The sequence below is a fragment of the Leuciscus leuciscus genome, assembly GCF_965113295.1.
Source record: "Leuciscus leuciscus genome assembly, chromosome: 3".
NCBI classification, from domain to species: Eukaryota; Metazoa; Chordata; class Actinopteri; order Cypriniformes; family Leuciscidae; genus Leuciscus; species Leuciscus leuciscus.
Window position 1 is genome coordinate 9,347,391 of NC_138727.1, and position 25,531 is coordinate 9,372,921.

At 37.1% G+C, this 25,531-nt stretch overlaps 1 protein-coding gene across 1 annotated transcript in view; it reads right to left on the bottom strand.

Annotated features, from left to right (window-relative positions):
* The window catches only part of mad1l1 (mitotic arrest deficient 1 like 1), a 144,142-nt gene that overhangs the window by 26,080 nt on the left and 92,531 nt on the right, over positions 1 to 25,531 (bottom strand). Inside the window, exons 12-17 of the mRNA XM_082163629.1 lie at positions 17,959 to 18,103; positions 13,104 to 13,244; positions 11,537 to 11,593; positions 11,176 to 11,267; positions 10,032 to 10,122; positions 2,307 to 2,511 (exon numbers count right to left, since the gene is read on the bottom strand). Coding sequence (XP_082019755.1) covers positions 2,307 to 2,511; positions 10,032 to 10,122; positions 11,176 to 11,267; positions 11,537 to 11,593; positions 13,104 to 13,244; positions 17,959 to 18,103 — 731 coding nt within the window. The remainder of the gene's footprint in view (positions 1 to 2,306; positions 2,512 to 10,031; positions 10,123 to 11,175; positions 11,268 to 11,536; positions 11,594 to 13,103; positions 13,245 to 17,958; positions 18,104 to 25,531) is intronic.

Below are 25,531 nucleotides of genomic sequence, written 5' to 3' on the forward strand. Positions count from 1 at the left end.
TCTTATAGCTTCAATATAAGGATTCTGTATGTACGACAGAGGCCTTAACGGCAGTTTTAATTCTCTCATGGACCTTCATGAAAATTTAATCACAAACAATAAAAGTTCTGGAGAAAAGAGAGATAAAAGTTCTGCTATGTACTGTAATTGCACACTAGAACAGTGCAGTTAAATTTTGAAAGTTTCAGTCATAACATAACTACCGGTGTTTTGATGAGCTGCACATTAGAAGAAACAGCCTTTTGTTCAGTTGTCCTTTTGCTTTAACCATTCATCAGGATCACTTTTAATTATATATCATGTTAATGTCTCTCCTTTTAGCCTCCGCTGGAAGCTTTTTTAAATTGTTATCACTTTGTTCATTTTCCATATAGAGAGCAGGATAGACATTACACTAAACTCTCAACACAATCACCTTTAAAACGAGCTGCAATTAAAAAGTTCTGTATGTGGCCCACATCTTCATTAGTACACTAACAATTACCATGTCATGAACTTTATGAGGCTGCATGGACCATGTTGAGAAATGATACCCTGTCGGGAAGGGACTAGTTTTTCCTTATGAGGTCAGTATTAAATTCTAATGAGATTAAAATCAGTGTTTGTTTTGTTTTTTCTTCATATAACTTTGGTATAAATTATGAAACATGTTCTCTTTTGTTTGGATAGGGATATTAATGATAGGACACTATCAATAATAGTTTTACAAAAGTTTGACATCTACAAAGTGCCCAAATACATTTAGTCTTCTTTCTGCACATTATATGAATTACTCTATTGTCCTATATTTCTTAATAATAAATGCCAATGGTCTGATAGTTTATGTAATGCAAAGACATTCAAACATTAAGTGTGGCTTAAGTGTCCAAACACTTTCTGGGGAAACTTTTTATCCTATGCTTGCGATAATCAATCATTTTGCCTTAAGCTAGTACGTAAAAGAAAAATATGGATTCACAATCTTATTAATGAGCACACATTAAACACTCTTAGGCTTTGAGAATGTGTTAGAAATCGGGCCAAACACACAAATAAATATTATATACTTTGGGAGTATGTTATGAAGCACTAAATGTGCAAAAAAGAAATTTGTTTCCAGTGTCCGCTATTAAATCCAATCCCTGTTAATAATTGATCTATGATTATATTAAAAGCAATTTTACTCTATAAAAGAGTTTGAGGTGCTGTGATTGCATATAAACAACAAAAAAAAGCTGTTTTTACCCTTGAAAGAACTTGTTCTTGCATTACTAACGACAACAAAGCCACTGAAAATTGATTTACCCACTCATTTTGAACTAGATTTGAGCAAGCACAAATCCTGTAATCATACATTTTAGGTGGGAGAAAAATGAGGTCATAAAATGAAGGAGGAACAGTGAATAGCAAATAGAGACAGAAAAAGTGCAGCGGCCAATTTAAAAGCAGACCTCAGGGTGTTTGTTTACTCATGGGTCTGAGTCCTAATTAGACTCTTGCCTCCTTCTGAACGCATTCAAACTGATAGGCAAAGAGAGAGAGATTGGGAGAGAGACACAGAGAGAGCATGAAGCAAATAAATGAGTCCCAAAGAAATACGGATCGTCAGCACACACCTCTCGAGTCCAATTAAACATTTAGCCCTGGCTATATATATATATATATATAAATAAAATGTCTAAATCATTGTCAACACAGGATGAAATGCACAGGTATACCACAGGTAGAAATGCATTCACTCAAGAATCAATCTTGTCAACTGGTCAAGCCAAATGCAATTGCAGACATAATAACTTGTCAAAATTACAGTTTTTTTTTTTTTTGCAAAGTGTTTTAATTTAGATAAGGACCAAATGTAAACTCACATCTGGTCATATACATTTGGTTGCTGGTCAACACTACCACAATCATCCAACCAGAAGAATAACTATTTAAACCCATGATTTTCAAGTACTCAAAGCCCATTTAAAACTGTAAACCGTTTACTTTGAACAGCCGCAATAAAATAAATACACACTTTTTGTGCTGTAGTTGCACCCATCTTGTTCTAATGTTTGTTTTGGTGCGGCATGTACTCTAAATTCTAGTAAGGAAACGCACAAATACCAGTCTAACTTTGTGAGCTGATGCTTAAACACACATTTGAGACACATTCTTCATCCAGCAGAATAACACAAAATAATTTTTCATTATTTTGAGACCTCCGAGAATTTAGCGAAAACCTGAGGCAGGGCTGTTTAAATCAAATTTGGTGAAGAATCTGGATACAGTTAAAAGGCAAGTTTCCTTACCCTACTATTGAAATGCTTGTGTAAAAAAGTATTTACCCAGTATTTCCTGTGAAGGTGGGATGATGAGGGTAGTGTCGTCTGTTGTCATGCCACCACTCGCCTCAATTTTCCGGAGTCGGTCTCTCAAGCGCTGACACTCCACCCTCAGCTGTTCCACCTCTTCAGCGCGCTGCTGCTTTGCAATGCTGGTGGGGTTCATTTGCAAGTGGACCACCTTTGTCTTTACAGGGTCATAGTCTCCCTAATGCATGGAAAACATGTTAAAAGAGTCTATAAGTTTATTCAACTTTATACAACTTTTAAACAAACTGAGTTTTGATATCATTCTTCCAAAGAAGAAAAAGTGCAGGCAATAAGCCTCAACAACGTAAAGCTAATTACCATCCCTTTGAATACTTTTGGCATGTAAAACCATGTAATTGTTGACTGAAGTAGACTCTGATCAAACAAATTAACATTAAAATAAAAGTGAAAAATAAATAAATAAAAGAAAAGTAAACTGAAAAGACACAATGAAATAAAGTCTGGGAACATAACATGCTGTTTTCCAAAATCCTTAAAACACATCCAATCTGAACATCAGTGCCTTTGAATTGTATTTTGCTTTCATAAGCATCCAAATTCTTCAAATCAAATCAAAATTATACACTCATTAGCACTTTAGGACGACAAAAAGTTATCTGAGAAAATTATTTTTTACCAGAAAAGAAATAACTTTGTTAAGTGATAGATGTCACTAAGGTCGGTTCAATAGCTCATTTGATTTGTTGAGCCAATACATTCACTGCTGAAGTTCATGAATGAAAACCAGTTAACATGAAGGGTTAAAATCAAGTCCAATTTTGTCTGAAGACTGTCCCCCCGTAAAAAATAAATTTATCCGAATTACCCTCCAAACAAAAGGACCAAAGAAGTGATAGTTCATCCCTGTCTGAAACGAAAGGCTTTATCTTCTGGAACGATTCTTCATTTGGGTTTAAAACGTCAGGGGTTTAAAAGCCATTACTGAGCCTTCTGGTGAATTAAAGGCCCCATCAAAGAATAATGCCTCGATCTGAACATCTCATTACTGAGCAAATTACATCATCCTGAGCTGAAGACAGAAAGGCAGAGAAGAGAAATAGAGACTGAGGGGTAAGGAAGAGATGACATAACTGCAGAACAGAAGGGGATGAAAGAACAGAAACAACTAGAGTTACTAAAAATTAAAGATTAAGCTTTTGTTAAAGTGTTACTTATGAAGTTGGGGCGAAAGGGACGAACAAACTCAGAAATGCCCAAATAAATGGTACACCGAAACAAAGTCAATAATAATAATAATAATTTATTTGAGAAATAATTCACATTTTAATCTGTTTTTATATATATATATTTTTAACTAACAAATTTGTACAACAAGTACAACATCAGGAAAAGGCAAAAACTGCCCAAAATCTGAGAGGAAGTTCAAAATAGCTGACTTCCTGTTGTGTTTAGGGCTATGCTGCAAGATACTTTTTTGTAGGTATTGGGTCATTACATGTATGTACCAAATTTCATACCTGTACGTGAAACCTAGAGACGGGGCAAAATGTGGGGGCAATAATTTACCGAATTTTCAAGAAAGAAAGAAAGAAAGAAAGAAAGAAGGAGGAAGAGGAAGAGGAAGAGGAAGAGGAAGAAGAAGAAGAAGAAGAAGAAGAAGAAGAAGAAGAAGAAGAAGAAAAACAATAGGGTTCTCTCACCATCGGTGCTCGGGCCCTAATAAAAATAGCTTTGTAGGACTAAACGTTATTGATAATTGGTCAAAAAATAAATAGTTTAATCTGATTCTGTTGCTTAGAACTGAATGAAGAATTTTTATTTTTTATTTTTTTTATTTGTATATATATACACATTTTCTGTCCAAGTGTTCAAGATGAATATAATACAGCTTGAATCACGAATGACGCATGGACAACAATAGAAAAAAGCAAAGGTTAGCAGTCCTTGGGCCAAAAATAAACCATCTTAAAACCGACAATTGTGTGGAGTGGGTTGATATTAACTGTACGTGTGAAGTCGCTTATTCTTACTGTGGCACTTGAAGCGTCATAGATAATGGATAGAAGGTCTATTAATATTGGAGCCAAAGTCTAAGCACATTAAGAAGACTGAGTGATTGAGAGAACAGGACGAATGAATGACGCAGCTCTTGAATTCCAGACTTTTCAGTTTGTTTTGGGCTGGCACCAGCGTTGAGGTCTAATGGAGCATGTCTGACTGCATTTCAGCCCACTGATCGCATCATCGAGTCAGAAAAAGAAAAGATAAATGGATGGGAGGCCCCTAATAAACATAGAAGTATCACAAAGATGACGGAAAAGTGATGTGGCCTTATATCTTCCCATTATGTCACTGGCTAATGTTTAAAATTTACCTATAACAGGCTGTTTACCCAATAGAGTGTGACAACAGTGCAGTAGAGCCAGGAATTTTAAGGCATTTGCCAATATAGAAACCGAATTTCATAAAATAAATGAAAAGGTAAATGACAGTAGTGGCCAAAAATTATCCAGAGGTGATATTTGTTTTGAATGACCCAATAAGTTCGATTAATCAAAATATAAGGAAAATGTTTTATTTAAATATTTTAAATACAATCAGTTATTGATATTTTGTTGGTTCTCTCTTGTTTTTGCATGTTCAACATTTCTTTGTATGACAGCCTGGCCATAAATTATGTCCACATAATTTTGCATGTACATAATCAAAAATAAAACTATTGACTCTAAGCACAATTACAAAATATGCTTACAAAATCTTTAACAAATTGTATTAATATTTGAATAAAGATATCAATTTTCCTATATCACTTTTGGCCACTGCTGTAAGGGTTTTGCAATATTACTTTTTACTTTTATATATTTTGTTCATATATTACATATTTTTGGCACTGATGTCAGGCTTATTTATTTGTAGAATAACAGATTTGTGTTCATCAAGTTTCTTAATACAACACAGTACATGCTATTTTATACTGCAGTGTATATATTAGACATACCTCCTTCCCTAATATATAAATATAGTATACCAACACACAACCGCATACCTAAACGGCATAAATATTTAAACATTAGGACTTATAGTCTGAGTTTCAACTAAGTGCCTCTACATTATTTATTGACTAACAGAAATAAATAAAAACACCACTGTGCTATTATTAAACTAATATTTTTAAAAGCATATTAAAAGCTAGCAATCCCCAACATGCCAAGAATAATTTTTCCTACCATAGGGAAAAATCATATGTGTGATGAACCATCAAAACTCCTTGTTGACCCATAAGGACCAGTGTTCATGATTTATTTGAAGTCAACATATCTGTATATATAATATATATATATATATTTTTTTTTTTTTTATTACAAGATTTAAAAATACAAGACATATTTTCCAACTATAGGTTGATGGAGAAAACTGTGGAGGTTTTTCTGTGATTTGAAGAGGACTTTTTAAGTATGTGGAGTTTTGCAGGCGAACACAATATGGTCTCAAGTGCCAATTTAGGCTTTGGAGAAGAAACACATATACCTGAGTTACTGTGGAAACCAGAGGCAATGCAAGTGTGGCTGTGCATGAACAAAAACACAACACAGCTAGCCTCAAAGTCTACAGCACAATTATTTTCATTACAGTGTCCTAAAATGGCATATGTCAAGGATAATTTGCCAATTAAAAATTAGACTAGCAATGAAGTCATATCATTGAAGAGAGAGTTTGACTTGACTGCACCTTTGGAAAAAAAGCAACAAAAAAAGAAGAAAAAAAAAAAAGCTTTTATACTCAAGGTAACCAAATTACCTCTCATACACGTAAAAATGGACAATAGAGCTTTAATATCTGCACCAGCAAAAAACACTGAAATTGTATAGATATACTGTATAATATCAGCTATGATGATAATTCAAACCCAAGTTAATTATTACACAATCTGACTGGTCAATCATAGCATTCAGAATTTAAAATATTTTTGAATGATGATCGCTTAACTGAGAAATCAATCTCATTCATTCTGCTGTAGAGTTCAGTATCTCGTTTGAGGTTTTTTTTACTATGTTTTTACTACTACAGCTGTCAAGATTAACTAATCGTGAAAATGGTTGATTATAGCATTATATTTAGATCTACTCCTGTCGCATGAAAGGTTTCAGCGATGAGCAATGTAGCCAATGACAGACATGTCTGTTGAGCGCATGAATGCAGTGATCTCATCACTGTAACTTGATTTCTACACGCTCACAAATGTTTTCATCATAACTAACAGTTCGAAAATGATGTAAAAAGGAGTGTAGACAGTGTTATTGGTTATATCGGGAGTTTTGGCAAAAGTCCAGAGCTCTGTCACTGATGCGCTGTGATTGACAGCTCCAGTGATTGACAGCTCCAGTGATTGTAAAGGGAGTATTCTTTGATAGCTTTCTGTATATAATTTAATCACAATTTACATAACAGATTATTTTCATGCTACTAAGAGAAACAACGTGAGGTTGATCATTTAGCCACTGGCTTTGATAAACAGCAATAAACGATTTTGAGACAAATAACTGTACTGAGACAAATGTCTGACTGTACATGAATCATATCACTAATTACTGATCACAGATTAAGCATTAGAATTAACAGTTGCTTACATGTTGTGGCGATACTGTCCGGTCCATATCTTACAGTAAAAGACTGTTTGCAAAGCTTGCGCTGAAATGCGACTGATTTACCAAAGAATCCACAGTAAAATGTACAGAACAAACAAATAATGCTCTACTGAGACATTCACAGTTGAAAATAAATAGTCCAGTGATCCTATATCTCTTCTGTCTTCTCATCTCACTAACGCACCAGTAGGCGCGGCCAAAGACACAATGATGTAGTAATAGGAGTTATTTTGGCGCACTATGTGACGCACACATAGTGCGCACCAAATGAGTTGTTTTCTGAACTTGGATTAAACTTTTTTTGGGGGGTTAACAAGACGCTTTGAGTTCTGAAAATTACAAGATGTTTTTACAGCACAATGACCTTTTACATGTCAAAAGATCAAGGAAATTATGATTTCTCAATTCATGACCCCTTTAACAGAGACTAGAGCTGCATGATTGACAAATCATACTGTTATTGTGGATTATTTCCCAATACTGTGATCACGGTTGTTTATAATGATTAGCACTCATATTAAAATATTCTTTGTGTGTGAAGAAACTGCATCCATATAGGCTGCACATTCAAAACCAGAGAATCACAACGGTGTTCCTGAAATACTTCAATAAACAATGACAGTGAACTCCATATATATAGCCTGCTTAACAGCATGAGGTAAGCAATTGAGGCTGCTCAATTATGGCAAAATCATAACCATGATTACTTTGTTCAACATTGTAATCTCAATTATTTAATATGATTAGGAGTGGGCGAAACGACCAAAATATTAGTAATTATTTTATAAAAAGTCTCAAACAATTATTGAAGAAAAGTAAACAGTCAGTAATAGAAGAAAAACAAAGAAGAAAATGACAAACAACATTATTTAAAAGATACAATTAAATAATGTTTTACCTTTTTCATACAAGTCCACTACATAAATTGAAGTAATCAAATGTAAAAATAATATACTGCTTCAACGTATGAATTAGATATACACAGATTCTTATAAAACTACTAAAAGTTATTCAGTCAAGAGCAGTGAGTTGTTTTCTCTTTTTTCACTTTAAGACCGAATACACAGATCTAATATTTCTTTCCCAACAATTTACGGGTCACTTAAAGTGGAATGAAGCAGCAAGTCAAGTTAACATTATTTAGTAAATCGGTTTTCCACTCTAATCAAAAATTATATAACAAGCATGAAAAATGTAACCATTAAAAAAAAAAGGTAAAAAAAAAAAAGGATGTTTTGCTACTGATTTTGTAGCCAGGGCGCGGTCATCTTGCAGTACAACAACCTGCGACAGATTATTATAGTTTTGATAATGTTCTTTGATCTTTCTACTTAGTTGCTGTAAACTATAATAGTAATAGATTAGTTTTTATCCCGAGCTGATAAAAAAAATAAAAAAAATCGTTGGTTAGAAACTTTACTGCACACAATACAAAAGGATCCAAAAAGATGATGGCAAGGAAGATGCCGGTATTAGGGATAATGTTTGGAAATTATCCAACATATGGAGTCCTGATTATTAAACATGGAGTCACGGTAAGAAATATTTCTTTTGTGGTTTGCATCAGCTTTGATCTTTGTATGTTGTGGAGTAACAAATGGGTGTTTATAATAGCTGTGGTTCATTTTAATTTCTGACAGTCATTTTGACAACATATTGTATAGTCAGTATAACTGGAAATCTTCAGTGAAACTTGTGTTTGTGTATCGGGAAGCGAAGCAGTATTGTTCTCTGTTTCAGCAGCAGTTTATGAAAATGGACCCTTTTGTCCTTTGCTTTAACAAGGTAAAACTCATTTGCATCCAGGAGCAATGCAATAGTGGCTTCCCACTTGTCTTCTGATGCCCTGTGGCTTTCCAGTTTCCATATTTCACCGTCTCTGTCTTTATCTTGTCCTCCACAGATTTTTTTTAAATATTTTTTAATATGTTCCTTCCTAAAATGTTCACTTACTATGTTTATAAAGTTTTTTTGCACATAAAAACAAATATACTGTGTATATATTGTTATACATGTGTGTGTACAGGTGGTGGTGGCGCAATGGATAAGACACATGCCTTTGGTGTGAGAGACCCGGGTTCGAATCCACTGTGAGACACCAATGTGTCCCTGAGCAAGACACTTAACCCCTAGTTGCTCCAGAGGCGTGCGACCTCTGACATATATAGCAATTGTAAGTCGCTTTGGATAAAAGCGTCAGCTAAATGAATAAATGTAAATGTAATGTAAATGTAAATGTGTGTGAGAAAACCCCCGGTTATTTTCAAAGCTCATTCTGACCCTCTGTCTGAAATTATCTGTTTTTAAGTGACAGCTCCTTTAAGGCTTGTCAGTAAAAGGCCACTGTTATGATTTTCTAACTTCACTGCATAGGAAAAAGTATCAAAATTTAAAACGTTAATTTACAGACAAAGCATTATGAAATTGTTTACTTATTGTTTGCAATGCAGCTGCTGTCAGATCCAATACAGTTGGCTGCTTCATCTTTCAACAAAAGTTTTTTGGGAAACTCTGCATTACATTGTGCCTTGATTATAAAAAGTATCACCCATTAAGTGACTGAGCGCCATTGGGCGGGGGCCTATGGTGTGATGATGTATAACTATTCGGCAATGTCTTGCTCTAGAGGCAGTCATATGCAAATGAGTTTGCCTGTGTGATGACACAAATCCAACAATATCCAAAACAAACCATTTTTGGACCTTGGTCAAATAAATGCTTTGTTTATATTGAGAAGGACATTTTGAAACTTGCAGGATATTTTAATGGTGCAAAGACCTCTTATATGTCAATATATATTATATGTCTATATGTGATTTCTCATATCATAACATCTTTAAGACATAACTGATTGTTTACGTTAAAAACTGGACAAGGCCGACATATTTTTGCATTTAAGTGACCACAAAGCCCAAAGCATACCTTGCTTGTTCTGCTCCACATCAGAGCACGCAAACAGCTTAATGCGCTTTTAATAACTCTTTTAATATTAAGCATGTCCCACAGTAGACTGCATATGACGACAGTCACGTTACATGATTTGACTACTTTGGACTTTAAATGTAGACTGAAATGAAAATGAAAGTATCACCTGGAGGTTATGCCTTTCTAGTCTCATCTCCAGAATGTTGTTTTGCTCTTCCAGCCGCTGGCGTTCTGCCTCCAATTCCTCAATCTTCTCCCTGAAAAACATAATAAATTCTTTCATAAAAATTTTTAAATCACAAAAATAAACCATAAACATATATTTTTCAGTCAAGCATGGTGGAACACAACCATAACAACAATTATGTGTTCAACTCAAGTTCTGGAGGTTGATTGCAGAGTAAAACATTACATAAATAAGTGGGGTCCAAAATCTGAGGGAAATCTGAGGGAATTATGTAATAGTAAACAAATAGTGTTTGGTGTAAAATTAAAAATGTTCTATGTTAATAATCAAATACATTTGTGACAATCAAAAGCAAAAGGACATACTAAATACTAAGAGATTCTGAAATGTTAATATTTCTATTCACATTATATAGTGGTCCCAGACAATTAGTGGAAACTTGTTGAACCGTTATATCCTGTATAATTTCTCAGAAAGTAATTTGGTAATTTTAAAAGCTCTGGACAACATTCAAGTTGGTTTAGTTTTGGTTTTGAAGATTACTTATGTGGGTCTTGGACTTGTATTCAGTACAACAAATATTCAATTAAGGTGTAAACAGCTTAGTGAAATGGTTCCAGGAGTGATTAAATGAAATTCTATAGAGAATAATTACAGGATCAAAAAGAATGAGGAAGGAGGAGGAAGTAGGCACCGAATGAAAGCGTACTTTTCAAGCAAGGCCACAAAAGCTAATGTAGTATAATCAAATTTGCATAGCAATTAGGCAATGCAACAGGCCATTAAAAAAAAAACCCACAGACTTCAGTTTCACTCAGTCTAAAGCCCTGTTCTCAATGCCAGCGACTTACAGTGACAAAGTGGCATGAACATTTCAATGAGAGCTGGCGATTTTCAGTGACATGCGTTGCAGCGACTGGTGGAAACAGGCTTCCATTGATAGAATAAAAAACTAAATATATAACAATTGTATACAATCACAATTGACTATATATATGACTTTATATCCTAAAGTGTGTCTTTGTAAGCTGAAACAGGCTTCCAGAATGATCAGATTAAACGTGACATAAGTTTTAACAGACGAAACATAGTATGAAGGTGAATTTATAACATCTCTTGTTACCTGAGAGAGCAGATTTCCTCTGCTGTTGCCAAGGTGGTTTTCTCAACATTAGACATCTGCTGCTCTTTTAGAGCCTCAAGTTCAGAGATCACCTGAGCAAGTGATAAAAACATAATGAAAGACAAAGCACTAGATCAGCACTATGTCAAAAACTACAACTGACAGTAAATCCGAGTAAATGAAACACCTGCAGCCTTGTGGCAATGTAATTCTTGTCTAATATCTTGACTTGACTTGTGTGTTTTTTTCATTTCTTGCATGCATTATAGCGCAAATTTTAATCCATTTATGATCGAAGCGGTTGCTGACATAATCGTATAAATGCTAAAAGGAAGTTCCCATGGTGATGGATGTGACTTACCATCTGAGCTTGTAATTTGAAGGTGCCTGCTTCCTCCTGGGCTTTAAACAGTTGAGTCTATAAGAGTGAAACAGATTATTCCCATAAAAACAAGTCCTTGATTACAAAGTCATGAGTGCTATCAATGTCAAGAACGCTGTCTGGAGGCCAGTCTCCATGAGCAGAGGTCTAGAATTTTTATAACACCAGCACAAGTTTTTTAACACAGTCTAACTTGAGCTTAATAGAACCACACATTTTATAACAAAATCTAATTCATCCAATAATTCACCTTCCTTATAAAAAGTTTGATATTACCTCAAATTGTAATAACTTGTTAGTCTCTGCTTCTGAATGACTTTTCTGCTGATGTAACCAAAGATAGAAAATTATCTGGGCAATATGGCTACAGGGCCTGATTTTCGGCAGGGGATTGCAGGTATTGTGCATAATTTTACAAATTCCTGCATGTTTCGATTATAAAGCGGGATATTCCCCCAAACATTTAAGCAATATAGCATGCAGTTTGAATGAGTAAATTAATCCGAACAGTTTATCAGAGCAAATCAGTCATTTGAAAACTCTCTGTAAAATATAATTTCACAAACAATATTAGTGATTCAGCAGTACAGCATCTTCTCTCTCTTAAAATGCACAAATGGCTTCATATAAATAAATCAAGGTATGATTTCCACATTGTTTTGCAATAAATGAACATGAGTGTTTATGTGCCCTACTAATATGTCAACACATTAACACGTGAGATTAAATAAATTATTCATAATTCAAAGTCAAACCCAGACAGGAAATAAAAAACAAAACAATACTTCAGAATCATTAGCATTCTTAATATGAAGGAATTGTAATTAGCATTAAACCTCAACAAATGAGTGATGTTTTCGAAGTAAAATCATGAGTGATTTTACTTCATGGGTGAAGTAAGAGAGAGAGACTGTAATTTCCAAGAAATACAAACACCAGGGCAGCAGCAGCAGCAGAAACATGCAAGGTTCCATTCAGAAAAAAAGTGAAAAGGTTTTTAATTACTGAATTGGAGATATTTGAGTGTTCAATGTTTGCATTCCAAACGCACTGAAACAGTTTGAGAAACACTAAATCTATTTTTTAATCAGACGAGTAAAGAGTGCTGTTGCATAAATTAATGCTATGAGAATCATCCACACAAATCTGCTGAAACAAATAAGTAAATTAATCAGTAACTTCTCACATTGTTGCAATTAAATATTTGAATTGATTGACAGCCCTAATAACAATATACAGCAATATATACAATCCATATATTATACTAAAACAGTTTAAAGCATGCAAACTAATCGAGACAGGGATAGCTGCAGGTTAAAGTAATGGGCATGCCAAAAGGTGAAATGCTACAATAGAAACTAACTCATAACTCTACCCCTAACAGGGCAGCTTTCAAGACCAATTGTAAAGACCTTTTCGTCACACCCATAACTGCAACCTGCAGATACCCAGATTACCCACACTTGAACAAATCACTAAATCAGTGTTGAACATATTCATTCAAAAGAACTGAATCAGTGTGCATTATGGGTAATGTAGTTCTCACCTCCATGTCAGTGTTGTGAGTCTGGACTTTCTGCAGCATGTCCTCTGCCTCCTTGACCCGGAGCATGAGCTGAGGGGAGTATTCACTTGTGGCCAGCTCACTGTCGTACGACTCTAATATGGCCCTCATTCCATCGCGCTCCTGACCCACATACAAAAGCACAAGTTTCAATTCCAGAACTCAATTCAGGCCAAGCTAGGTCAGTACAATACAAAGACATCATGCATATAGTTATCTGTGTGGAAGTTGAACTATCTGAGATGCTTGCAGAAGCATAAGCGGATGACGCTGATTTTTATTGTAGGGTGATTAAGTACAAAAAAAACTATTTCCAAATGAAAGAATCTGCTCAATGTCTTAATGCAAATTTAATTACTACAGCTTGATTGTGTTTCACTTATTACTGAACTTATTTCACATGCTTTAACGGTCAACCTAATCAATGTAGTACAATTTAATTGGCAGGCATCAGTTGCAATGCCATTGTATTGCTCTAAATACAAGAGGAGAGATGCAAGAAATATTAGAGGAGAATTAATGGGGTGAACGAGCTCCCTTCTGAGTCGGAGTCATCTGTGTAAATATCTCATTTTAGAGTCGATTAAACCGAAATTAAATCTAGTCTAGTCTCTAAAGCCGAAAACAGCAGGATCAATAAAACATTGTGATTCATTATCCGGAGTGTCAACTGAGAATACTAAAACGCCAACAGACACATGCACATATATGCACCCAAACTAGAAAGGTTGTGAAGGTTAATGTTGAATAGAACCTTCACTAACAGACCTTTAACATCAGTTTAAATGGAAAGTTAATGATGCATATGTGGAGTTTTAGTTAAATTCATCTGACGTAACAATCAATGCGACTGACGTCAAATCATCCATGCAGGTTCAGCTGTGAATTGGTCACATTTCTTCCGAAATATTTAAGAAAATATATAAAATACAAAATATTTATATGCCATGAAAATTTCACACACAGTTTGAGTTTATTATTTCCAAATGGTAATCATCATTAATGTAATATTTTTAAATGTACAGTATGATAGTAGAAAGTAAACTGGAATGAAATGATTTTTTTAACCATTTAAATCATGATACAATATGGTGGTATGTTGAAATGCTTTGTTTATAATGTACTTTACAGTATAAAGGGTTTTGTTGCCTTATAGCAATACAGTAACTATGATTAATGGTCAAGAAAATTAAGATTTATTTTTGTTTATCTTTAAAGCACAATATAATTATTTTTCCACTATCAATTTTGTAATCAAATAACACGGATATGTTTATGTGAGATTCATCCAGGTATTAATCATATACCTCAATTGTTGATAACCCTGGCTATCAAAAACTAACATAAGTTATGACATTTTTAAAAACAGACATTTAAAAACTTATGTCAGTTTCATTTGTAACTCTGTACTACCTTTTAAAGGTCAAAGAGGTATCCGTATTATTATAAGTCATGAAAACAGTTCAGATCTTTCTTTTAATAGAAGTTATACACACACACACACACACACACACACACACACACACACACACACACACACACACACACACACACACACACACACACACACACACACACACACACACACACACACACACACACACACACGTCTTCAAAAACAATTTTTCTGCTTCTATTGTAATGAAATTCACCCGTGCTTTTATCTTAAACTCACCTCATTCGTCCCACAGATAGCAAACTCTCATTTAGGACTCTATTATTTTGGCACAGACCTGTGCCGAAGAGAGAATCTATGTGGGTGAGTGAGTGAGGAAACCAATCTGTGCCGCACTGCAGTTTTTTTTCCACCCCTATTGATCTTCATTTAATGGAGAACATGGGTCAATGCTACAATAAAACCTTTTTATCTTGGCTTTTAATCATAGCTAGAAAACTGTTAATCTTCTGAAGACAGCTGATGCATTTTTTCCTGGTTCTGCAGCAGGTGAAGCGCTAAAGTTGTCAATAATGGCTAGTGACAAACAGCCTCCAAATTTCAGCTTGTCAATTCAATTTTTTTCCTGGAACTGTGTGTAAACAGGCTTTATCATCATATACCATGATACTCAAAAGTTTGGACACTACAGAACTTTTTCTAGATCTTAAAAACCTCTTTATCTAATGTTTAAATGCGGTTATGCTTAATTAGATTTAATTAGATTAGATTTGAATTAGACAGAAAAATTGTGCATTTCTATTATTGTCCGCACAATTTTACTGGACAAACTGATTTGATGCATCCACATTTTACTGAGCACAGTCTACCACCAATGTAATTAACAACTGAACAACAGAGAAATATGAAAGCATGCTTGCTTATATTAACTCTTAATTACTTGTTCTGACAGCTCTAATTGTCCATGTGTGTTTAGATCAGTTTGGTGAGGATGTTCTGAATGTCTCCAGTTGACATCATTACACCCAAACATTGACTTCATTAAAACAAATACCACCTATTTAGGATATATGATTCGAGTGTATTGAAGCCTTTGTTAATTACCAATTAACCAAGATGTTGACAAACAAAGAACAAGAGTATTATTCGTATGCGCAATAAGGTGGCGCTCCAGCAATTTATCTAAATCTCATCCAAGCCTTTGGAAAGACTTCAGGTCAGGAAGTAGGACACGTTCTAGATTTCTACAGAAGTTACAGCCACTCATACTGTCTATGAGAACGAGGTTGAGACAAAGATAATGGGTCATATCAGACTTTTTAATGACTATTTTATTCATGACTCCCTTATTCACTCACCTTCATATACTTTCAGACCCAAAAGATCTTTGAGGGACAGAATTGAAATTTTCAGAATCTTCATTTGTGTTTTGAAGATGTACAAAAGTCTTATGGGTTTGAAATGACAGTAAATTATGACAGGATTTTCAGTTTTGGGTTGTTATGTTCTATGTGCTGTAGTGGTTCTTTTCTGGATCTCTCTCTCTCCATCTCTATCTTTTTATTCTGCTATTTCGCTCTCAGGTCTCTGACTATTGGATATGTCTCCTGCCTATCATCATCAAGGAATCATGACTTCACCCAATCCACTGCCGCACTGCCCGTTTAAAAGCCATCCGGCGTGCTTCATTGACAGACGTGCAAGTGTAACCATGTGTGTGTTCATTTGTTTGGTTACTTATATTTTGTTGTAATTTATTAATCAAATCCTACTCTGTGAATGTGTGAACCTACTACTTGTTACCTGTGCCTTATGCTGCTGTTCGATAGAACTTGATGTTCTTTTGTTTGGGTAAAAGAGAACAGGCAAGGTTGCGTAATATACATGGTGCACACAGAGGTGTTTGAATGTTAGACACATTAGATAAGGAGTGTCCGCCACCCCTTCTACTTTTGTGTTTTCCTTAGATAGAGTAGATTAGTTAGGGCGTCCAAATGCCAAAGAATTTGGTTTATTATCTATATTTTTCTTTTGGTAGGCAGGGTGGACTTGGGGGATTAGAATTAAGGGAATTATTTTGTTTTGATTTGTTCTTTAATTTGGTGCAACTCAGTTTCCCTTTCCCTGTGTTATTTGTTTTGTTTTTTTGCATATCAATCTAGTGGCTTCGGCTTTTAAACTAACATCTTTCGGCCCTTATACTGTAATGTGCTAATTTGGTATATTATATTACTATAGCAGAACTGTAAATGAATGCGCTACTTAATGACATTTTGTAAATGTAATAATATTTAGTTGTTGATATATTGAGCACACTTACATTACAAAACATCAGGTTTTTAACACAGGCAAAATGTAGTATCCATCTAATTTTTCTAGAGAAAGATATAGCCATTTTGCACTGGGGATGAAGTTTTTGTTTATGAAACTTATAGTACTGTACAGACCCTTTCCAAAAAATTAGAATAACATGGAAAAGTTTATTTATTTCCATAATTCCATTCAAAATGTTAAACTTCCATAGATTATAGATTTAGGGCCCACAACTTAAACGATTTCAAGTATTTAGTTGTTTATTTGTACATAATTTGGGCTTCCAGCTCATAAAACCCACGAAAACAGGATTTCAAAAATTTGAATATTACATGAATTCACACAGTAATTACACAGTAATACCATGGTCATTGAACCAGGTTTTGGTTATTTTGGCAGTGTGGGAAGGTGCAAATCCTGCTGGAAAATGAAGGAAGCATGAAGTGCTCTGAAAATGTCCTGGTGGACGGCTGCGTTGACTCTGGATTTAATAAAGCACAGTGGACCAAAGTCCTCTTTTCTGGTGAGAGCAAATTTTGCATCTCATTTGGAAACCAAGGTCCCAGAGTCTGGAGGAAGAATGGAGAGGCACACAATCCAAGATGCTTGAAGTCCAGTGTGAAGTTTCCACAGTCTGTATTGGTTTGGGGAGCCATGTCATCGGCTGGTGTTGGTCCACTGTGCTGTCCACTCAACGCAGCCGTCTACCAGGACATTTTCAGAGCACTTCATGCTTCCTTCAGCAGACAAGCTTTATGGAGATGCTGACTTCATTTTCCAGCAGGATTTGCACCTGCCCACACTGCCAAAATAACCAAAACCTGGTTCAATGACCATGGTATTACTGTGTGATTTCATGTAATATTCGAATTTTTTGCAATCCTGTTTTCGTGGGTTTTATGAGCTGGAAGCCCAAATTATGTACAAATAAACAACTAAATACTTGAAATCGTTTAAGTTGTGGGCCCTGAATCTATAATCGATGGAAGTTTAACGTCTTGAATGGAATTATGGAAATAAATAAACTTTTCCATGATATTCAAATTTTTTGGAAAGGGTCTGTATGTTTACAAAATATGAACCCTTTTGTTTTGACAACATTGCTGAAATTATTTATATGCTTTTCACCTTGGTGAGCAGTAGGACTCTCTTCTGCAGGCGACGGACCAGCGAATCCTGGTTCTCTCGTTTCTTCTGTTCTTCTTGAGCTTTGGCGCGCAGTTGAGTGATCTCGGGCAGGAGCTCAGTGCGGGCCTTCTCGACAGAGCGAACGCTGAAAGCCAGAATAACATTAGGATGGAGCAGCTCTGGGGAGAACAAAAGGAACTGCATCCTCTATATACTGGGACGTAATTTCCTTATGAAAGCTGCCTGTTTAGTGTTCACAGCTGAATATACACTCTTTGTTGCTAGGCCATTCTGGGAAATGGTGCACAATGTTTATAAGACAGTGAGCCATCAACAAGTGTGTCTGTGTGTGTGTGTGTGTGTGTGTGTGTGTGTGTGTGTGTGTGTGTGTGTGTGTGTGTGTGTGTGTGTGTGCGCGTGTGTACACCTAGCCGTGGATTATACCACTTATGCCATAGTTACTTGCCACATTGAAAATGTAAAGGGTTAGTTCACCCAAAAATGAAAATTCTGTCAATAATTACTCATGTTGTTACTTTCGTTCATCTTCGGAACACAAATTAAGATATTTTGATGAAATCTGAGAGCTGGCTCACTCCTTCATAGGCTTCTATGTAATCGATATCTGCCATCCAAGAAAGGTTAGTAAAGACATTGTTAAAATAGTCGAAGTGACTACAGTGGCTCAACCTTAAGCTTATCAAGCGATGAGAACACTTTTTTGTGCGCAAAAAAAAACTAAAATAACGACTTTATTCAACTATTCATTTTCTTCTGTGTGGGCCTCTGACGTGAGTTCACATAGCGTAACAGCGCAGCGCTTCTGGGTTGTACATCAGAACGTAGGCTCACTAATGGCCGACACTGGTCATGTGTGTGTTGCCTGTGATGCGGGCTACGCTGTTACACTACGTGAACTCACTCAGAGGCCCACACAGAAGAAAATTAATAGTTGAATAAAGTCGTTATTTTAGTTGGGTTTTTTTCGCACAAAAAGTATTCTTGTCGCTTGATAAACTTAAGGTTGAGCCACTGTAGTCACTTGGACTTTTCTGGGATGGCAGATATCGATTACATAGAAGCCTATGAAGGAGTGAGCCAGCTCTCAGATTTAATCAAAAATATCTTAATTTGTGTTCCAAAGATGAACGAAAGTCTTACGGGGTTGGAACAACATGAGGGTGAGTAATTACTGACATAATTTTCATTTTTGGGTGAACTAACCCTTTAAAGCTGTTATTGATGTTTGCAGGGCAAAAATTACGCTTATTTACGTCAGCTATGACTCATCAGATATAGCATTCTGCACATTTTAAATCAGATACAAGAGATAAGTAGTGCGTTAAGATCAGTGTTGGGGGTAACGTGAGTTACGTAAACTCAATCAGATTACTTTTTTCAAGTAACTAGTAAAGTAACATTGCTTTACTTAACATTGAGTTACTTTTTCAAGTAAACAATGCAAGTTTCATTGAAAAAAAAAAAACTTTTTTATTACATATCACATTTGGGTTTCATTTTTTTTTTTATTGCTTAAGTAAGAGTGTTGAACTTCTCCTGCGTCCTATTCTTCTGCAATCCAGAATGGCAGCACAGCTGAAAGGTTTGTTTGAGCTCCACCCTCTACTGTACAAGTGTGAATTTGCATTTCCTTCAGCCTGAGGCTTAATCATTTTACTTTAGGTGTGAAATGTCCCTTACATTTGCCAAAATATATAACTTTTTGTCATTAAAAAACAAACAAGCAAGCCCAGCTCAGCTGAGAAACAGTAACACAAAAGTAATGTGACGCATTACTTTCCATAAAAAGTAACTAACTAAGGGTGTATTCACACCAGGAAAGTCAGCTAGTTCACTTGCTTTGGTCCGGACCAAACACAATGTTGATTTCTTTTTCTTTTTTTATGTGGTTTACTTTCACACTGCCCTTTTTGCAAGTGAACCAAAATTTGTAAACAAAACCACACGTGTGCTAAGGTCATCCATTCACTGGACAGAAATTCAAACCGTACCAGAGTTCGTTTGGAACTGGACCGAGACCACCTCTTCAGCTGGGTCTCGGTATGGCTCGGTATAGAATAGAAGAATAGAATCGGGCATTTATATAGCGCTTTCATATGTACTACTGTACACCCAAAGCGCTTTACAATCATATCAGGGGATCTCTCCTCAACCACCACCAGTGTGCAGCATCCACTTGGATGATGCGACGGCAGCCACAGTACAACAGCGCCAGTGCGCTCACCACACACCAGCTATAGGTGGAGAGTGGAGAGAGTGTGATAGAGCCAATTCAATGTAAGGGGATTATTAGGAGGCCATGATTGGTAAGGGCCAATGGGTGGAATCTGGCCAGGACACCGGGGTTGCCATGATTGGTAAGGGCCAATGGGTGGAATCTGGCCAGGACACCGGGGTTACACCCCTACTCTTTACGAGAAATGCCATGGGATTTTTAATGACCACAGAGAGTCGGGACCTCGGTTTTACGTCTCATCCGAAGGACGGTGCTCTTTGACAGTATAGTGTCCCCGTCACTACACTGGGGCGTTAGGACCCACACAGACCACAGGGTGAGCACCCCCTGCTGGCCTCACTAACACCTCTTCCAGCAGCAACCTGGTTTTTCTCAGGAGGTCTCCCATCCAGGTACTAACCAGGCTCAGCCCTGCTTAAGGCCAATTTATACTTCTGCGTCGAGTGTACGCCGTAGTGTACGTCGTAGGCTACGCACATAGGCGGCGCCGTCGTAAACATTTATACTTCTGCGAATGTCTGTGTTGCTCTGCAGTTACACCGCCGAAACGCTAGTTGGCACGGGTGGGTTTTAATGTTCCACTGTGTTTACAGTCCTCGCGGCTGTTTTGAGTTTAGGTTTCTACGAGCAATGGCGACTGAAGGAGTCATACAGATGGCTGTATTTCCGCACTTCTTCAAGCAATCTCTCGGTCACTTGGTCTATTTCCATGGCTCTTCACTGATCTTCGGAATTTAAAAATGGCGGGCGGGCGGTGCAGAGTGCAGAAGATCATTCCGGAAATGCGTAGGAGGAAACGCGATGCTATCCAGCCGACCAATCACAGATCTTGCGGTCCGCGTCGCTGCGACGCGTAGTTACATTTTTGAGGAGGTGCGCGTCAGGGTACGGCGAAGGGTACGACGTATGGTACACGTCAATGCGTATGCTACACCGTACCTTCTACGCGCACCCGACGCAGAAGTATAAATTGGCCTTTAGCTTCAGTGGGCGACCAGTCTTGGGCTACAGGGTGATATGGCTGCTGGATAGTAGGTGGCGGTATACACCTTCAAATGGGTTTGCCATGGTGGTGGTTTTCTTTCACCATTAAAAAGAAAGAAGAGGGAAAGATTGTGCATGACACGCAAAAACTAATGTATCAGACTGGGACTCTGTATGACTTGGAGGCACTACAAATCTTGATTGGGACTAATTGTATTATATTATGTCTGTACACAAAGAATCCAAATCCATATTTCGCTTCTACAGCTCTGTGTTCAGCGAGTTGAGGACAGCTAGCAAGATCGTTCACATTATCTGCCAGGTACCAAAATATGAGCAATGTTGGTATTTTACACTTTACACATTTTTGATATCACAATTTTTTCAGTACCAGTATTTTGCCCAATCTTTGTGTGAGGTCACTGCTGAAACAAGAATGGACATCAAAACAGTAAGCAGAAAGGCAGCACGTATTTACATGAGAGGAAGCTGTTTGTTTGTGTGTGCATGTGTCTTTTGGCGATAAAGGAAGGATGTTTGATACAGATAGACTCTGACTGGGAGAGCACTTTTCCACTTGACCTTGCAGAGTGAGAGAAATTACCCACAGCAAGAGTTCAATTCCATGAAATTTGCTGCAAAAGTGTTTGTGATACAAAATCTTTGTATCTGCTGGATTAAAGGGAGAGCAAGTGCTAAGACTGTCCAGGTGGATGTAATTGTGCTTTCTGGAGGTAGTTGACAAGGGAGATTTTGTTTATGAGGGCCGGCGTTTGCAAGAGTGAGTCAGCGTGTGTGTGTGTGTATGTGTGTGTATGTCCTCATAGCTAAATTGATTAACTCCTCTCATCTCTTCCAGATGCTAACTATCCAGCCCAATTTAAGCTGTAATGAAAATCATCATGGCCTGCCGTAGAGGGTCAATAAGACAATAATGCACAATCTAATCACAAAACCATACTCATCTCCTATCAATATGACCTCAGCACATACTGAGGCTTATTATGCAAATTGCCTCTATTCGTTAGTGCATAGGGTAATTGATTTAGTTGGCCCAGTTTCTTAACACAGAAGGAGTAGCTTAATGGAGTGCTACAACCAAGTGAAAGCACACAAACACATGTATGTAAAGCATCTATAAGCACTTGCATTATAATACAAAGAGGGTAATTTTATGGTTCATCACATTATTCCATTACATAAATGATTTACACTAGACCAGCCATTGCACTTCTATTTAAATGTAAAAAAATCATCACGAAAACAGCCTCAAAAGGAGAAAGCAATGCCGTGTTAATGAGGGAACATCCTCCATATTGATCAATGTCCGGTGCGTATCGTAGCCTATTTGGGAGAAGATTCACCTACCCACATACACTCACCTAAAGGATTATTAGGAACACCTGTTCAATTTCTCATTAATGCAATTATCTAATCAACCAATCACATGGCAGTTGCTTCAATGCATTTAGGGGTGTGGTCCTGGTCAAGACAATCTCCTGAATTCCAAACTGAATGTCAGAATGGGAAAGAAAGGTGATTTAAGGAATTTTGAGCGTGGCATGGTTGTTGGTGGCAGACGGGCCGGTCTGAGTATTTCACAATCTGCTCAGTTACTGGGATTTTCACGCACAACCATTTCTAGGGTTTACAAAGAATGGTGTGAAAAGGGAAAAACATCCAGGATGCGGCACTCCTGTGGGCGAAAATGCCTTGTTGATGCTAGAGGTCAGAGGAGATGGGCCGACTGATTCAAAGCTGATAGAAGAGCAACTTTGACTGAAATAACCACTCGTTACAACCGAGGTATGCAGCAAAGCATTTGTGAAGCCACAACACGCACAACCTTGAGGCAGATGGGCTACAACAGCAGAAGACCCCACCGGGTACCACTCATCTCCACTACAAATAGGAAAAAGAGGCTACAATTTGCACGAGCTCACCAAAATTGGAAAAATGTTGCCTGGTCTGATGAGTCTCGATTTCTGTTGAGACATTCAGATGGTAGAGTCAGAATTTGGCGTAAACAGAATGAGAACATGGATCCATCATGCCTTGTTACCACTGTGCAGGCTGGTGGTGGTGGTGTAATGGTGTGGGGGATATTTTCTTGGCACACTTTAGGCCCCTTAGTGCCAATTGGGCATCGTTTAAATGCCACGGCCTACCTGAGCATTGTTTCTGACCATGTCCATCCCTTTATGACCACCATGTACCCATCCTCTGATGGCTACTTCCAGCAGGATAATGCACCATGTCACAAAGCTCGAATCATTTCAAATTGGTTTCTTGAACATGACAATGAGTTCACTGTACTAAAATGGCCCCCACAGTCACCAGATCTTAACCCAATAGAGCATCTTTGGGATGTGGTGGAACGGGAGCTTCGTGCCCTGGATGTGCATCCCACAAATCTCCATAGCAAGATGCTATCCTATCAATATGGGCCAACATTTCTAAAGAATGCTTTCAGCACCTTGTTGAATCAATGCCACGTAGAATTAAGGCAGTTCTGAAGGCGAAAGGGGGTCAAACACAGTATTAGTATGGTGTTCCTAATAATCCTTTAGGTGAGTGTATATCTGACATGCAAACCAACCAATCTTTTTTTTTTCTTGTTATGGGCGACAAAATATGGAATACATGATATCACACTAACAGACCTTCATGCAACAAAGTGGCTATTCAGTAATGGCACAGCAGTCTGTGCAAATGGTTGTAAAAATAGCAGTATGAGTTTTTATACACACAAGTATAGATTGAGCAGGGCGGCCAATGTTTGCCAATATGCATGTAATTTAATTTAATGGTAGCCAAATAAGGTAGGTTATTTGAAAGCAGAAATGTGCATTAAAAGGTGGGGTAAGCGATATTTGAAAAACGCTGTTTGAAAGTTGGTCGGACCGACAACCAAACACAACAACAAATGTGTGTAGCCAATCAGCATTAGGGGGCATTTGACAGCGGAGGAGAGAAAAAGAGCAAGAGGGAGATTTGAAAAAAAAAGACTGTAGAAAGAGAGAGTTGGCTGAGAGATATTACAAAAGAGAAAAGCTCATCAGAACTGGAAAATGAAGGGTTATGACCAGGAAAGAGCTTTAGGACTCACGTTAATATTAGAAAAGCTTTTCAGCACAGGAGAGAGCTAAGCGGGAAGGCCTGAAAACAGACGCTGAGGTTGCTTGCTTTGATTCCAGTAACACTGGTTTTGAGTGTCATTGTTTGTCTGGAGCTGCTGTGCTGTTGGCAACTAACAACGAACTCTTGTTTGTATTTACTCTTGTGTATGTCTGTTCATTTTTTGTGCTTCCTTGCCATTCGTTCATCATCTTAGCTTTATTTTTCATGAAGCATTATTTTGTTGCACTTCTGCTATACGATAAATTGACATCCACTCTTGCATTGCTATACATGTGTAACGGGATTGATGTGTGAAAGGGGCAAATGTCTTCAAGATCACTAAGGCTGAATCTGAAATAGCCCCCTAAACCCTCAATCACTATTCCCTACGTTAGTCCACTAATACAATACACTTGAAGGAGTGAATGAAAAAGAGTGAGCGAATTCGGACAGCCATTGAGCGTACATCAGCTGTACACTGGTTATTGCGGTGCAATGTGGGATAGAATGAGTGCACTCGATTATGTCCACTATGGTTTCGGACACCACTACAAATGGCTGTCCCCTCAAATAATGGCCTATTTGAGGTTTTAGGGGGCGATTTTGGATTTAGCCAAAGGCTACTGGCAAGTGAGTTTTTTTCAGGGTTGGCGCTAAATTCTTTGAGCAAATGCAGTTTCTCAGGGGAACGCAAACACATTGAAATATACCCCGCATCTCACATTTTTTCCATTATCATGTCCCTTTTGGCACTCCATAGCTATGAGTGTTATCCAAATGATTTAACAACAACATAAATGTATGAGATTAATTGTAAGCAATTGACATGGATTTTTTTTTATCTATCGACAGCCTTTTTTAAACCGCATCAATCAACTGAAAAAGTGCATTTGTTGCCGATGGAATCGATTAAGAATTACTACTGAGGTAACAGAGCCAATAATTGTTTTGAAGCCAAAATGTTGTAGGACATTGATCTAAGTCTACTTCAGGTACTGTCTGCAATTAAAAAGAACCAAAAATTCACAAAAAAGTATTGTTTTCCACACACTAGACATCCTCCACTCGCCAGATTAGTTGCTTTGCAAATAATAGGCCTATATCTGACAGAAACACATTCAAGCAATAAAAAAGAAGATTGTGTGTGTGTGGGGGGGGGGAGACAGCCCCAACTTCTTCCATAAACTTAAGGAAGCAATGACAGCAGACTCA